Below are 15,249 nucleotides of genomic sequence, written 5' to 3'. Positions count from 1 at the left end.
CATAGTTATAATATATGCATGATTAAATATATACTGCTCCGAGAAGTATGAATATCTGTAATTATGCCTATGGTCTGCATGGCATTTAGGGGGATTTCATTTATTCATTTTGAATTTTTCATTCTTGAGGCTGTGCCTTAAGCACAGTTCCTCTCAAGGGAACCCTGTAGACTCCCATGACTACAGCTAATATCTAAACAGCTAAATAGCTATGTGCACAATATCATATCTCTCTCTTTAAGTGCACAGCTCTATACAGCACATATCTACAGAAGAAGCAGATCCCCTCCCTCCCTACCAATTACAGCTAGAACCACGACCCCTGCTGTGACAGAGGATGGTGACAAATCTCTCTCTCTCTCTGCCCTACGGTATTATCTTAGTTCTTCTGTCAAATAGGCTTGCCCTCTCTTTAAGACTAATCTCACTAAACTGACTGCCTCCCTTCAGATCTACAGGGTCTGTTGCTGAGGGGCTTTGATAAAAAAAAACTGCCATACAGCCCCAGTCCAATTCCCCAAATTACTGATGATGCTCGAGGGACAAGCGAGAGAGTACTGGAGAAAGCCCACTCATCTCACTTACCAGCTTAGACAAGATCTCAGAGGCAGATACGCCGCCGTAGCCCTGCAAAAATGTAATACCACCGTGTGGGAAATCTCATGGGATTAACGTCTATAACGCGTTTATCATCATCTTTGTCCCCATAGGTACGAATAATGAATCTCGTTGCTTTCTCTCCTTCTTTTTGTGTTTTTATCATGGAGGCGAGAGCAGACATGTAATGCTTCTCACGTCGCTCTGCCCCTCCACGCGCCACAGTCTGCCTGCCTCTTAACATGTGGCTGGTGCTCTCACCGCCTCCTCCAGTCACTTCAGCAGCGACGTGAGGCTCTGTGATACGCGCATCGCATGCCTCCCTCTCCCCCCTCAGCCCAGGCTCTGCTGTTCAGGCTGCAATTAGGAGCTGCTGTTTGTTCTATCTGATTCTCTGTGTCACTCTCCACATCAGGGGCCACAGAGCAGACTCCAACAAGAGGAGAGGAGAGGGACTATAACAGGAAACGTGACCAGGGGAACTGGGCTGATCTCTGTGGCCACTGGGCTGGCCTGGAAGTCCTGAGTGCTACCCTCTGAGAAGAGAATCAGACAGGTCCACAGCCAACAGCTAACAATACTACTGCTCTTACACTTAGGATCTACCTGTGACTTATACGCATTGGACGAGCTAAAAAGGAAGAGATCTGAAAATAATTCATCTCTGGTAAGTCATTCCAGTAATTTCTACCGTATGAATAGGTTTGTTTCTATTGTAAAGTTTGGTTACGAATAACTCATAATATTTTATCATTTGTGTGGCTCCGTACAAAATGTATGATTTAAATACCACATCGATACAGTATGGTGTATCTCATTGCGTCTCAAACTGATTTAATCTATTACCACACTGGACAACAGCAACTGATTTGATAACATTAGCCCTGAGTGTAAGGCTGAACCCTCGAGACAATTTGATACCAGATTGACTATGTTGATGTGTGCTACGCTAATACTCTGTAGCCACAAGGGAGAAATGCATCTGAAGAAATCCTGAAACCATCTGTGCAACATATTGAGGCTTGTACTCTATGATGTAAGTTTAAGGAAACTCATCCTCAGATATCATTTTCCTTTCAAAAGTAGACAAAAAAAATAGCATTGTATTTGTTTACCTATACCAGATTTGTGACAGTGTTAATAACGTTGAATTGTTTCAGATACTGTACACAGATAGAGACTCTAAAACGAATTGTTGACGCTTGAAATGATGACAATGAAGCCGAACATACAGCCAAACACTAGGATAGCAGTTAAACTCGTCAAATAACATCTAATGACACCGAACAAATCCTTTTTAGAGAATCTCATGTAAAAGAACGGTGGTAGAAGAGCTCAGGGAAGAGGTGGGATAGATAGACACTGTCTGTCAGACTCCGAGAACAAGTGCTGCCAGAGAGAGAGAGAGCCAGTGAGTCCAGTGTGATGTTGTGTGGGTGAACCAGGGCTGAGGAGACGGCTCATCCGTGACAGTTTCCTAGAGGAGTGAGTAGGCAGACAGATTGTTGAAAGCTGCTCTGTGATTAAAGCTGTTTTAATCTACAGTGGGCAAACACACACACCCACACGCACATATTGTACGTCGCTTAATTCTACAGTATCATCACAGTATTGAGGCTGGCGTGTTCGTTGATCTTGGATAGTCAGAATTCAACATATTGTGAATGCTGAGTGCTTGCCTTGATAGTACCAAATATTGCTTATTTTTCGACTAATGTTACACCCCAGTATATGATTAGAGATTGCAGGTGCATCAGGTCAGGTTGTATATCCATAAACTGATGAATTGATTTGGATATTCCATATAACTTTGTGTGCTACTTGGGATTGGAACACATGACCAATTGTCTCAGGCATACCAATCAGCCTGTGAACTGTGTGAGTCATAGCCTACTAAGATGAATTCAAGCAGGAATAACGTACAGCATATTTCAAAATACAGGACCGTAATTCCTCTTTTTTTCTTCCAATACGATAAGCTGCCTTATTGAGAACTTCTGAAAAATGTCTATATGGTCATCAAATCTGACATTTGCATAGACAGCATTTATAATGACACAGACCGAGAAATGGACTTTCAGTTATCATTGAATGGCATTCAAATGAAAGGTCAATGGACTCGCTTTGAGGAGAACACGAAGCTGACATTCTGGATATAAGTTGGCCCATCATTTGGAACTTTAAATGGGTTTGATCCATTTGAACTAGGTATAGCTGAGGCTCTGAATGAAATACTTTACCATTGTTCCGATAGCATCCTTCCTACACCAACTCATTTAACACATTGTTTAAAAATCCCATTGTTTTCTCCTTAACTCTCGCTACTGCTCAAGAAAATTGTCAGAGAAAGAGAGAGCCAGAGAGACTGAGAGAGAGGGAGAGAAAGAGAGAGGGGGGAGAAGACGGAGGGGGCAGAAATTGAATTGCAGGAAGGGTGTGAGGCCACAGTAGCATTAGCGTAATGATGACCCTTCATTAGAAATTGGAATGTTATTTTCCCAAGGGCATTGTGTTTACACTTCCTCTCCTTGATAAAAGGCCAGACTTCACATCATGACCTCATGTATCAGAACAAGGAGACATTTAAAAATATATATTTTTGACAGAGTGGGACATCCATGATTATGAAGACAGCTACAAACAGTGACAATTGAGGATGTCTATCTCTAAAGTACCTGGAGTTTTAAAAAGGTCTCTCTCCTTTATGGGACAAACTTCAGGGCGTGGCAGGAAGGACATCAAATGACGCATAGTTAACACATACGATTAGGAGTAACAAGACAACCATACATTGGAAAGTTTGTTTGACTCTTTACGTTATAGCACAGAGTAAATGTTTTCCAACAAACAATATTTAGCTGTTCCGATAAATAGCTGAACACAAGATTCAATAAGATATGGAACAACAAAACGTGATGAGATATTTACCTGGTGCCAAGTGCATTACCTCAAAGGCCCAGATAAGCCCATTGTCAGTGTGGAGAAGATAAGAGACTTTCTTATCTGTGCTGTATGGGGTTCTAACGAAATACATTCGATTATAGTCATTTTTTGGACTTAAGAATGTGATATTAAGCTATTTGGGAACATTTACGAACCATAATCCACTTCATCTTAATATCCAATGCTACGGGCTGGCAACAATAAGAGTGGAATAATCCAGACAAAGTACATTATCTGGGATGGACTTCTTTAATGCTTAGCTATCCTCTTGACCACAAAGAAAGCGTCCATTTAAAGAAGGTGTCCATTCAACTTTTCTAGTGGAAAACTCCCAAAAGTGCCAGACCTACAGCCAAGCTTAATTAAACGTACCTAAAGTAATAGCTAAGCAATTGAAAGAAGGCAAATCACTTTTGAGCCAGGTGTGTTGCCTGAGACGTGAGTGGTCTCAATGGCCCAAATTTAATTCTCTGCTACTCCTCTGCTTCTCCCTTGCTTCCTTCAGATGATGAGACAGTCTGCATGGAGGCAGATGACTGGGCCAGAGATGTGGATGGGTCTCTTTGCCTTGGCCGTGACCCTCAGTCTAACCATGGCTGAACATGTGGTCCAGAGGCCAGCACTCCAAACCAGCCCAGTTCTCCACAGGCACAAGAGAGAGTGGTTGTGGAACAACCTTTACGTAGAGGAGGAAAGGCCAACCAACAAACAATACTATATCGGAAAGGTATGTCGTTGTTTTACCATGTAGGTGTACCTTGGAGGCTCTGGTAGAATGCCAGAGAGTTGAATGAGAATATACAGCAACAATATATCTGATAGATAGGATGTCTTATCTTAAAATTGTCTTCTGTTTTTCTATTTGTAGTTAAAGTCAACTAAATCTGGTGACAGGACACACTATGTCATTAAAGGAGAAGGTGCCAACACTATCTTCAAAGTGGATGAAAAAGGACACATCTATGTCACTGAACGATTGGATCGAGAGGAGAAAAGCAAATACCTTCTAAGTGCCAAGCTGTTTGATACGAGCAACATATTGGTGGAGAAAGTGGAGGAGTTTGTGATCCTGGTTACTGACATCAATGACAACGATCCAGTGTTTACCAAATCGTTCAACGCTTCTATCAAAGAGAGATCCAAAAGCGGTACAGGAGGTCAAATAATAAACACAAGGGTGATTGTGCTGGATATTAAAAAGTGCTTTTGCTAAATCACTTCCCTTTATTTCTTCCCTGTGTAGGAACTAAAGTGATAGAAGTCACTGCCACTGATGCAGATGATCCAACGACTGCAAATGGAGAACTTGCTTACACATTATTAGAGGGGGGAGATTTCTTCAATATAGACAACACAATGGGTAGGAGATGCTCATTCATTTGAACTCATACCGCATAAAGTCCATTGTACAGTATCTACATCTCTTCTCAATAATCTTTCCTAATAACCCAATATGAATTTATTGTTGTGCTGAATCAAAGTCATGAATCAAAGACTAAATGAACGTGCTTCATTTCAGGGATTATCACCACCAAGTATGAGAACCTGGACCGTGAGACCCAGAGTAGCTATGTGGTTGTGGTTCAAGCCCAGGATCTGAGAGGACTTAAACAAGGAGGCACCGCCACCACCTCTGTCACAATCGCAGTCAGCGACATCAATGATAACATAGCCACATTTACCAAAAGTAAGGGCAAAATAGAACATCGCTGACTGCTATATAGAGCACATTGACAATGATTGGTCTTATAGGAGCTAAACCTAAATATGAATGGTTGTTATTGAATTCCTAGCAGCAAATGAGGGATTTTTCCCATAATGCCGTCCCTCAGACGTTTCTCTTACTAACATGCAGAGTGTCTTTTTCCCTAGGTTCCTATGTATTTAGTGTGAAAGAGGACATGAAGCGGGGACAGAGAATAGATACCATAGTCCTGGAGGACAGAGATGAGATCCAGAATAAAGACCCAATCTTCTCCATAGAACCTCCATCTGACACCTTTGAAATGGAGCGCAGTCAGATCAAAGACGGCAACCTCATGCTGAAACAGGTATTTCACTCATCCTGAACTGTTACTTTATTTTTATCACCAAAAAAAAAAAAAAAATCCACATTTGTCTCTATCGTGCAACCAGGTTGAACGCTTTCCCAATGTGTCCTAAACTCTACAGTAGATATGAGCATCACAGAGGGATGCAAAACACTAAACTATACAGTAGCAGAGAAAATTAAACTGCTTAAAGTATTCTGGGGAGAGAAAAAAAAAGATCAGTACAGTCTGTACATTATAGGTAACGATGTAGGGAACATATATGAGTGGGACACATTTGCTGAAGATTATACATGTAGTCCATGTACTGAGTTTTTTCCTGAACATTCCTTAACTTCTTTTCAGGGACTGGATTATGAAACCAAGAGCAGCTACACGTTCTTTGTGCACGTGAGGGAGAACCACTTGCAGTCCCCTGTGGATAATAAGGACAATCCAGTGATCAAGGCCCAGGTGACCATCCAGGTGCTAGACGTTGATGAGCAGCCAGAATTCAGCAAGAACATCTACAACTTTAATGTGATAGAGGAAATTATGGTCAATAATATTGGAGTCGTTTCAGCCAGAGACCCTGATAAAGCCAACAAGGCCATAAGGTATTCAACACCTTCACTAATTGACACATGCTGCTGAAGCTAGAATTAACATAGAACTCTTTTCTGAGAGGCGATTTCGACAATGTTTCAATGCCCCCTCTACAGGTATTCCATCGAGGACAAGGACAGTCCCATTGGTATCAACCCCATAACTGGACAACTTTTCACAGTGAGGAAGCTGGATCGGGAGCTTGTAGCGAATCACATGTTCCAGGTTAAAGCTAAGGAGGAACCCAATGGTATGGCATTAGCCATCATCTTTAATCTTATTCATACCCGTTTATTGCGTGAAATGTAATTCATGTCCAAAACATTTTTTTTATCTTAATAACTAGTAGGGTTTAGGTGTTTCCCAATAATAAAATGATGTTTCCCATCTCCTCTTCAGGACTGGAATCTTTTGTGAACGTCAACATACTGGTCATTGATATCAATGACAACAAACCAGAGCTGTCCATTGAAGAGATATTTGTTTGTGAAAATGATATGGCTGGCACGGTAGGATTTTTTTCCAGAGTTCGATGTCATCTAAGCCATCAAACTTTTCTGAAACTTGCATGAAGTCTTTCTTAAAATGTTTTCCCCTCACACAGGTGATTGGGACCATAAGTGCGACAGACAAAGATTATAATTTGCCCGCATTCAGCTTCACATTGGTGAAGCCGAACGGCAACTTTTCGGTCGTCGATAACAACGGTGAGCGAGCTGATCATTTCAATGCATGAACATGGGACAAGTGCCACCTTTATTATGTCAGCTTGAGCTGTGCAGGCAGACACATTCTACTAATGCTAAGCTGTTGGTTGGTGTGAGGGGCGGTGAGGTGGGTATAACAGGGACAATGTGGGGGTGAATGGCTGGTTCAGATATGTGCTCAGGATAGCACCGTGCTCCCCAGTGGCAGAGGAATCAGCCAGGGCAGCGCTCCGTTCTAAAGCAATCTGACGTCTGAACGTTCTCCATCTAGTCGGGCGGAAACAAAAACAGCAACAAACCTGCCGAGAGCCCCTGAAATATTCATGACGTACAAGCTCTTTAAAACCAGCAGCCCTTCATTACATATTTGGAGAGCAACAGTGACGACCTCAGAGGCACTCTGGCTGGGGAACATTTTCAGCGTAGCACTGGGGTGGCCTGGTCCAGTCTGTGCTGCCTCGTTGGCTGCACTGCATAATGAACTGATGTGACATTTCACCATGTAATGATCAGCCAGGAACACGGAACACTGGGAGTAGGCTGCACATTAGCCCAGTGCAACTAGAGAGAAGGTCATAGCGCCGGAAGACCAGAAGAATAGTGAGAAGTTGTTCTTACTTTAGTGATGATGTGCATGTTAAGGCCATATCTCTAGCTTTGATGTACCGTACGTACCTATGTACCTTCATAGCTTCTATTTCTGAATGGTTGTATACTGTATTTCTACTTATTAGGCCAACCAAATTGAACATATAAAATGAGTATGCCACGTTTCTAGCCACATGTACTGGCACCTAAAGCTCATGGAGATAATCATATCCAATCCACATGGGACTAACCATGTGGAAAAGCTTAATTCCTAGATCTAGTTTCGGCGCACATTCAATTATCCTGCTATGAGGATTCGTACCTACTGCGATTTTAGGGATTTTGTTAGTGCGGAAAAGTTTCCCTTACACATAAACTCTCAGATTCAACAGTCTGCTTATTATGTAGATGCAAAAGTCTACACATAAGTATATTGTAGCTAAGAGCATTCCACCATTGGAACCAATGCACTATCTATGAAGACCCATTTAATGTATAAAAATGTCCTCCAAATCTAACCATGGCAAACCTCTGATAACTAACATTGTTTCTTGTCCCCCTCTCCTAGACAACACATCTAACATAGTCCTGAAACATGGAGGCTTCAGCCTGGAGGACTCCAGGGATTATGTAATAGAGATTGGGATCAGCGATGGAGGCAGGCCTCCCATGAGCAGCATCACCACTCTGCCTATCAAAGTGTGCAGGTGTGACAACAAGAGGATTCACACCCAGTGCAAAGCAGCCCAACAAAAAATGGGTGTGGGTGTCTACACCCTGATTCCTATACTGTGCATCCTGACTATTCTGAGTGAGTCAATCTCTCCTCTACTATATCCAGTCCTCTCCATTTGAGAACTTCTTAGGGATTGCCCCCTTTTTTTTCAATTTCCACCGTTAATGACATACCCTAATCTAATTGCCTGTAACTCAGGCCCTGGAGCAAGGATACGCATATTGTTGGTACAATTTGAAAGGAACCACTTTGAAGTTTGTGGAAATGTGAATTGAATGTAGGAGAATAGAACACAATAGATCTGGTAGAAGAAAATACAAAGAAAAAAAAACAACCGTTTTCTTTTTCTTCCACCATCTTTGAAATGCAACAGAAAGGGCCCACATCTAGCCATCCCGATGGTTGTAATTCCGATGGTGTCCACAAGATGGCAACAGTATATGTGCAAAGTTTCAGATGGATAACTTGAAGTATGAGCACACAACATGACATTTAGTTTGAAGTCACCCAGGTACATTGGGCAAATCGTGAAGGAGACATTCACATTCACATGACATTTTTCTGCAAGAATATTGTCAAATCTGTATACTTGGACTTTGATTTAGCTTTTCCAGTATTCGTAGCCATATTAGAAGTTCAACATTAGCAAAACACAGAGTTTTTATAACTTCATAACTCTCTCCATATTCTTATCATTTTTGTCCAAAAGGAAAAGGCTTGCTGTCGCACAAGGTTAGCAGCTACATTTTGCGACAGATACGGGGTTTCCCGACACTGCCGTAAAGCCCAGCTTATTGGCTATCTAGCTAGCTTTGTTTGACCCCGATTGGTGCGTAGTTAACAAAGTTAGTTGATTAAGTGAAAACCTGCCTGCGTCATCGGCGTGCCATGAAGGCGTCGCTCTCTGACCAAATATGGTGTCCTATAGGATATACCACACCCCTAATGATATAATGGAGTCCGGTTACGTTCTAGGATCTCTGAGGAATAAATACAAATGCGATTTGAGTAGTTGAATCAATGTTTAGGGTTCGATTTTTACAGATTCCTATCTTTGCAAATTGAACGGGTGGTAATACAAAATCGATCGTGCATGCTATATGGACCTTTTTAGGATATGAAAAAGGATTTTATCTAACAAAACAACATTTCATGCTATCTCTGGGACCCTTTGGATGATAAATCAGAGCAGGATTTCAGAATGTAAGTACATATTTCACCTTCAGAGAGGAATTTATCAAACCTATCGCTGTGAAAAAAAGTAAGTAATAGCAGTAATAGCTACTGTGAATTGGACAGTGCAGTTATATTAACAAGAATTTAAGCTTTCAGCCAATATAAGACACTTATATGTACCGACATTTGTTGATTTTCTCAAATCTGCGATAGTGACACAAGGCGCTGCACGATTTACAACTGTCCTGTTAACGGGGTGCCTATCTTAACTGGCATTATATCACAACACTGTCCCTTATTAAGACATATTATAAAATAGAGCAATCGTCTAAGAAATAAACAACAGAGATCATTAAACAAGGTACTTCAGCTCAAGGTGTTCTTGGGTAAGATCATGAAGTATTTACGACACAAGTAGAAGGATAGGTTTTTATTAACGATAAATGTGAATAATTCCGATGATGGGGGATGGGCAAATAATTTCAATATTTTGTTTGTTTATTTTTTGGGACCTAGTTGAAGAGTTTTACCTCAGTAACTGATTGGATAAATAACACTCAAGATTGCAGGACAAGCAAAGTAAATAGTGGAAGGAACGTGAAGCATTGAGCTGAATGTTCTCTTTGATACTTTCTCTGCTCTGCTGTCTTGGGAGAAAACCATTTGTCATATTAGATGAGCCATGTGCCAGAGATGTTTTGTCAAAAGCTCATATCTGAAGCAGAGAGCAATTGCACTGCTGCAGTAGGCTTCTACAAAAGCAGATAATGTGGGAAAAACATGAGAAGAATGGGAAGGCTAATGAGAAGATAATGAGAAGATGATCAGTTATTCAGCTGTCTTGTTAAGACACAGAATGAAGTGGTGATTAACTATTAAACATTGAAGTCATTATCGTATGAATCCCAAAGAAATATACTGGGGACTCATTCGACAAAGTATTTTCTCACACCCGATTTCATTTGCCTCATGAAATATATATATATATATATATATATATATATATATATATATATATATATATATATATATATATATATATATATAAAACTGTATATATATTTTCCCGCTTCTATTTTCTTCTGTGTGACATAGATATTAAACATGTTTTCTTCCTCGTTCCAGTCATAGTGATCCTGATCGCTATGAGAAAGCGTCACCAAAAGGACGCCCTGGTCACTCTGGGTAAGAGTGAGATCCACGAGCAGCTAGTGACATACGACGAGGAGGGTGGTGGGGAGATGGACACCAACGGCTACGACGTGTCCATCCTGACCTCAGCTCGGAATGACGGCAGCATGAGCATGAGGCAGGGCCCCAGCCTTTACGCCATGGTGAAGAAACCGCCAACCGCGTGCAAGGGAGACATGGCCGTGATGATCGAGGTGAAGAAAGACGAAGCTGACCATGACAGGGATGGGATCCCCTACGATACCCTGCACATCTACGGCTACGAGGGGCCAGAGTCCCTGGCTGGTAGCCTCAGTTCGCTGGATAGTTCATCCACTGGCTCTAGCCTTGACTATGACTTCTTAAATGACTGGGGCCCTCGCTTCAGAACCCTGGCTGAGCTCTACGGGGTAGATGGGTCTGAGGGAAGTGACTCCCTGTATTGAGCACACTGAGCCTAAAGACCAGCAGGCAGGACGTCTCTCAGCTCTCTCAACTCTTCCTTTGACTAAAAGCACATCAGGATTAACTTCTTCCACTAATCTGTCCAATCATAGCACACTATGATAGGGTCCACTCAAGCGTGTGGACCCTCAGTAATTCTCTCTTCTTCTACCCCCTGTTCCTCCTCCTCTTACTTATCCTTTTTCCTCTCTTTTCTTTTGTTATTATTATTATTATATATTTTTTTTTAAAGAAATTGTGTTTTTATTTCCTCTTTTTTCATTTGATTAGTTATTCGTTTTTTATCAGATTACACACACAGAAATCTGTATGCCTTCATTTTGATCGATTGTGGGTTTTTTTTATGGTTGACTAAACCAACTGTAGCTATGTAGCGAGAGGTTGGTCCTTCAGTGAGTCACAGTGGCGTACTGAGTTGTCTTTCAGACAGAATGACCCTTCTCATCAGCAGCTACTGATGGGAGCCCGGCAGGGAGCCCGGCAGGAAACAATGATAACAGAAGCTCTGAAAGAATTAAAGTCTACTCCCAGTTTATTTGACAGGACTCATCAACACATCAATTGTTGTGGATAAAGCCCAAGTCTCCGAGGTCCTCTGTAACAAAAGTACTACAACCAACTCAGGAAATGTGAAGTAGCTCAATAGTCCTTTGGATGACAACAAAGTCATCTGAATTACTTTAACCTTTCGTCCTAGAGCTACTGCTTCAACATACTCCATCAACACACTGCTTCAACATACTGCTTCAATATTCTTCTTCAACACACTGCTTCAACATACTGCTTCAGCATACAGCATGTGCTTCTGCTCCATTTGCTGAAACAGCTTAATGTAATGAGGGCAATCTACACACGTTCAGGTTTATCATTATCGCTATTGTCCTTCTTGACTGAAGACATAGCAAAAAGAGAGCAAAGGTTTTCTTCTGTTTTAATTACATTTAGAATGTGGACTGTTTGTTGTATACTGAAGCTTTGCCTACTTGGGACCACTTCTCATAAACCATGGATACAATGTGTGGAAGCTATCTTACCACTTCCCTGTCTGGATCATATACATGGGGAGCAGGACCCCCATCCTTTTTCAAACACCATAGTCCACCCCATACACATTACCCAAACAAAACACTGGAATCAGCTTCCTGCACATATGTGTGTGAGGAAGCCCTCTTCCTGCCCTGTTATCTTTTAAAGTAAAGCAACACATTGTGGCTCGCTTCCTGTTTTCCTGCCTGGGAAAAACCTTTGGAGAGGGACAAATAGATGGAGAACAATGTAAGAGCTATGATGACTTTAAAAACAGGCAACATTTCATTTCTGTGTCGGCCATCTACCAAAGATCAGTATGGTGAAACCTCGGTTTACAATAGTAGCCACTGGTAAACTGTGCTGTAATGTTATGTCTCAAGGTCTTTCTGTATAACATACCTGATCTACTTCGTTCCATGCTATTAATGATCTATTCTATTTCACGAGCTCTTACTTTTAGTGGTGCTCTGTATAATTATCTGTAAACCTTATGGACTATTTTTCAATGGCAATAAGTAACTTGGCAATACGGTATTCATGTTATTGAGATTGTGAGTACTGGAAAAAATGTAGTTGTCTAAACTGTATATAGAAAATGTGCCTCAATATTGATATTGGCCTCACTTCTTTTTGCGTTATTTCAAAATGATTTTACTTGACACTGGTCTTTGTCTGCTGAAAGTGTAAAATATGTAGTTTTCTTTTTTTTACACTTGCAGTGTAATTGATGTGTCATTGTGTATTGATTGATACCGTATGTATGTGTGAGTCCACCTGTGTAAATTGACTCCATTGGTTGTCAGTATTGGGCACCGAAATGAGAAGAGAAAACATTCAAAGGCATTCCTTTCGTATGCAGCTAGATCATTCTGTAGGGGAGCACTGTGTGCCTTGGTTTAGGATCATTCTCTTGACGGTGAACACAATCTTTTCTATGGTTTGTATCGTGTAAAACAACAACTTTTTGTTAAGTACCAATTTTGTATGTGTAAAATAAACGTGGCACTCAAATGAGAAGTACAAAAAGTGAGCTCTATTGTTTCAAAGAAATGCAAGAAGGAACAGAGTAATATTATACTAAATTGAATTGAACAGACTATGTTAGGATAATATAGCTTTGATGCTTGCTTTAAGCCATGGTCCGTTCTAAGTTTTGGTTTATGTGTTTTGCTGTAAAATAAAGATCGTAATGCCTTTTTAGCCATCTAAATTGGCCTCTTGTAATTGTAAAGTCATTATTGTATGAGAGTGTCATCTTCATGCGAGGCTCAGTCTTCAGGTCCAACAGCAGCTACAGTCCCTGAGGTCTAGAAAGTACACGGGAGGACTGGGTGTGTGTGTGTGAGATTGCAAAGATAACAGAGAGATGAGGGGAAATGCCTCAGTGATGTCACGCCCTCAAACTCCCGGGACTGAAAGAAAACAGCCAGTAGGGAACTTCCTGAGGCTTCATATGTCCTCACATTTTTGTTTGAAATGACCAGGAAATTGTTGGGCCTCTCAGGACCTCTGATATATGGTGAGTGCCGCTGTGAATTTGGGCCTTATGAGTCATGTGCTGAAAAGACTTTGATTCGTTAGAGTATAGAAGAACAGTTGGGACAGGGAGAAATATTGCATCACATTTCCCAACGTTCAGCAGCCAAGTGTCCCCTTTCACCATCTTCATTTGCACTGTGAACTGAGGCCTGAGGACTGTGAACCTTGACCAAAAATCTCTTCATCACAGCACAGGAAGTGCAAGGGGCAAATTAGAGGGAAAGTGTGTCATTTTGAATGTTTTAAGTGGCCACAATTTGGAACAAAAAAAAACTATTACAATTCAGTTGTAACTCAGCTATGGGTCAGTTACACTCTGATATATTTCAACAGAGTGCTGATCTCATAACTGTCAGACAGGTGTAGTTTGCTCAAGTGAACACTGGGAGACAGTAAAATGTTACGAATGCAAGAGGTAACATTTTAGATCAACGCCAACGCTTTCGCCGAGAATAGATTCACTCTCTCTATTGTCAGTGGAGAAACAATGTGGCTTTTTTTTAGCCTAACCACTTGTTGGTTTGCCATCATGTCAGTGTTTGTCATCCAGCATCAAAACATACACAACTCAAATTCAAAACAAACTAATTCCCGAGACATACTGCGACGGCGTCATGGCTAAATCATAGAACAATGATGAGCCAGCCGCCTTCAAACAGTCAATAACAACAAAATCTAGGAGAATGTGATAAACAATCTCAGGGGATATCCCTTTTTCCCTGTCCAGTCCATACTGCTACGGAATGCAACAATAGAGTTAGTTAGAGTACGTCTCCTATTCCTATTCCGGGTCACCCTGCCCATTCCTACCCACAGAGTATCTGACCACTCCACCTGTCGCTCCACCACCTCAGACAACCTTTCTGTGGTCGCTGCCTGGCAGACACAAAGATAAACACAACAGCTGGGAAGAAATAGCCTGTTACTGGGGGAAGCAGCCAGGGCACCGATATATACACACACACACACGCAAGCGCGCACACACACACACACACACACACACACACAGTGACACTGAGATAAAAACATTGTCTATCCCTATATTCATGGTTTTAATAGTTATAATGTGTTTATTTATTTTTGTGCTACGGAGGAATGAGGATAAAGGGACCCAGGTCCTCCTCTCGTTGTCACCACAACTACATAGATAAACATGGCTGAGGAAAATATCCAATATGGCAGTCCCATTTGTACATGTCTGCACTGTTTTAAAGAGACAGCTGGATTGCTTAAATTATCGCTCTTCTAATTACCCCTGCAGGACAAATTCCTCACTTAGAAGCGCATGCAACATAAACACAGTGACACTGCTGTGGTTCCCGTCGGATTAAAGAGACAGGGGTATCAATTATTAAATATCAGGCCCTAACAACATCAGAGTATCTCTGAATTTGTTGTCACTTCAGCAACACCCCGTGGGCAACGCCCATACGCCCGACCTGCGCCCCAGCCCTTTGGATTGACAGATCAAACAGATTCAGTGTGAACTGAGATGACACCAGCATCTGATCTGAAGATGTGGAGACAAATACCTGAGGGAAGAAGCCCTAGTGCTGCCATACTTGGTTGTTTCAGCCTCAGTGGACTAAAGGAGTTCTAATGTCTGAGATGAGGAACTAGGAGTATTGGAGAAGTCCCATTACCCATTAAACACCAGTAGGGG

At 41.5% G+C, this 15,249-nt stretch overlaps 1 protein-coding gene across 1 annotated transcript; it reads left to right on the top strand.

Annotated features, from left to right (window-relative positions):
• The first annotated feature begins 310 nt into the window (after positions 1-310).
• LOC110506352 (cadherin-5) lies at positions 311-13,257 on the top strand. The gene is made up of 12 exons (XM_021585909.3): positions 311-1,264; positions 4,046-4,267; positions 4,409-4,688; positions 4,784-4,900; positions 5,060-5,227; positions 5,413-5,591; positions 5,937-6,187; positions 6,293-6,426; positions 6,576-6,685; positions 6,781-6,883; positions 8,040-8,282; positions 10,509-13,257. Exons 2-12 carry the CDS (start codon positions 4,046-4,048, stop codon positions 10,997-10,999), a joined length of 2,298 nt encoding a protein of 765 aa, XP_021441584.3. The 5' UTR covers positions 311-1,264; the 3' UTR covers positions 11,000-13,257.
• The last annotated feature ends 1,992 nt before the right edge of the window (positions 13,258-15,249 follow it).

The sequence above is a fragment of the Oncorhynchus mykiss genome, chromosome 26 (genome assembly GCF_057628025.1).
Source record: "Oncorhynchus mykiss isolate SJ-2025 chromosome 26, ASM5762802v1, whole genome shotgun sequence".
NCBI lineage: Eukaryota > Metazoa > Chordata > Actinopteri > Salmoniformes > Salmonidae > Oncorhynchus > Oncorhynchus mykiss.
Note: the sequence above shows the minus strand (reverse complement) of the source record. Positions and strands in the feature narration are given on the sequence as shown.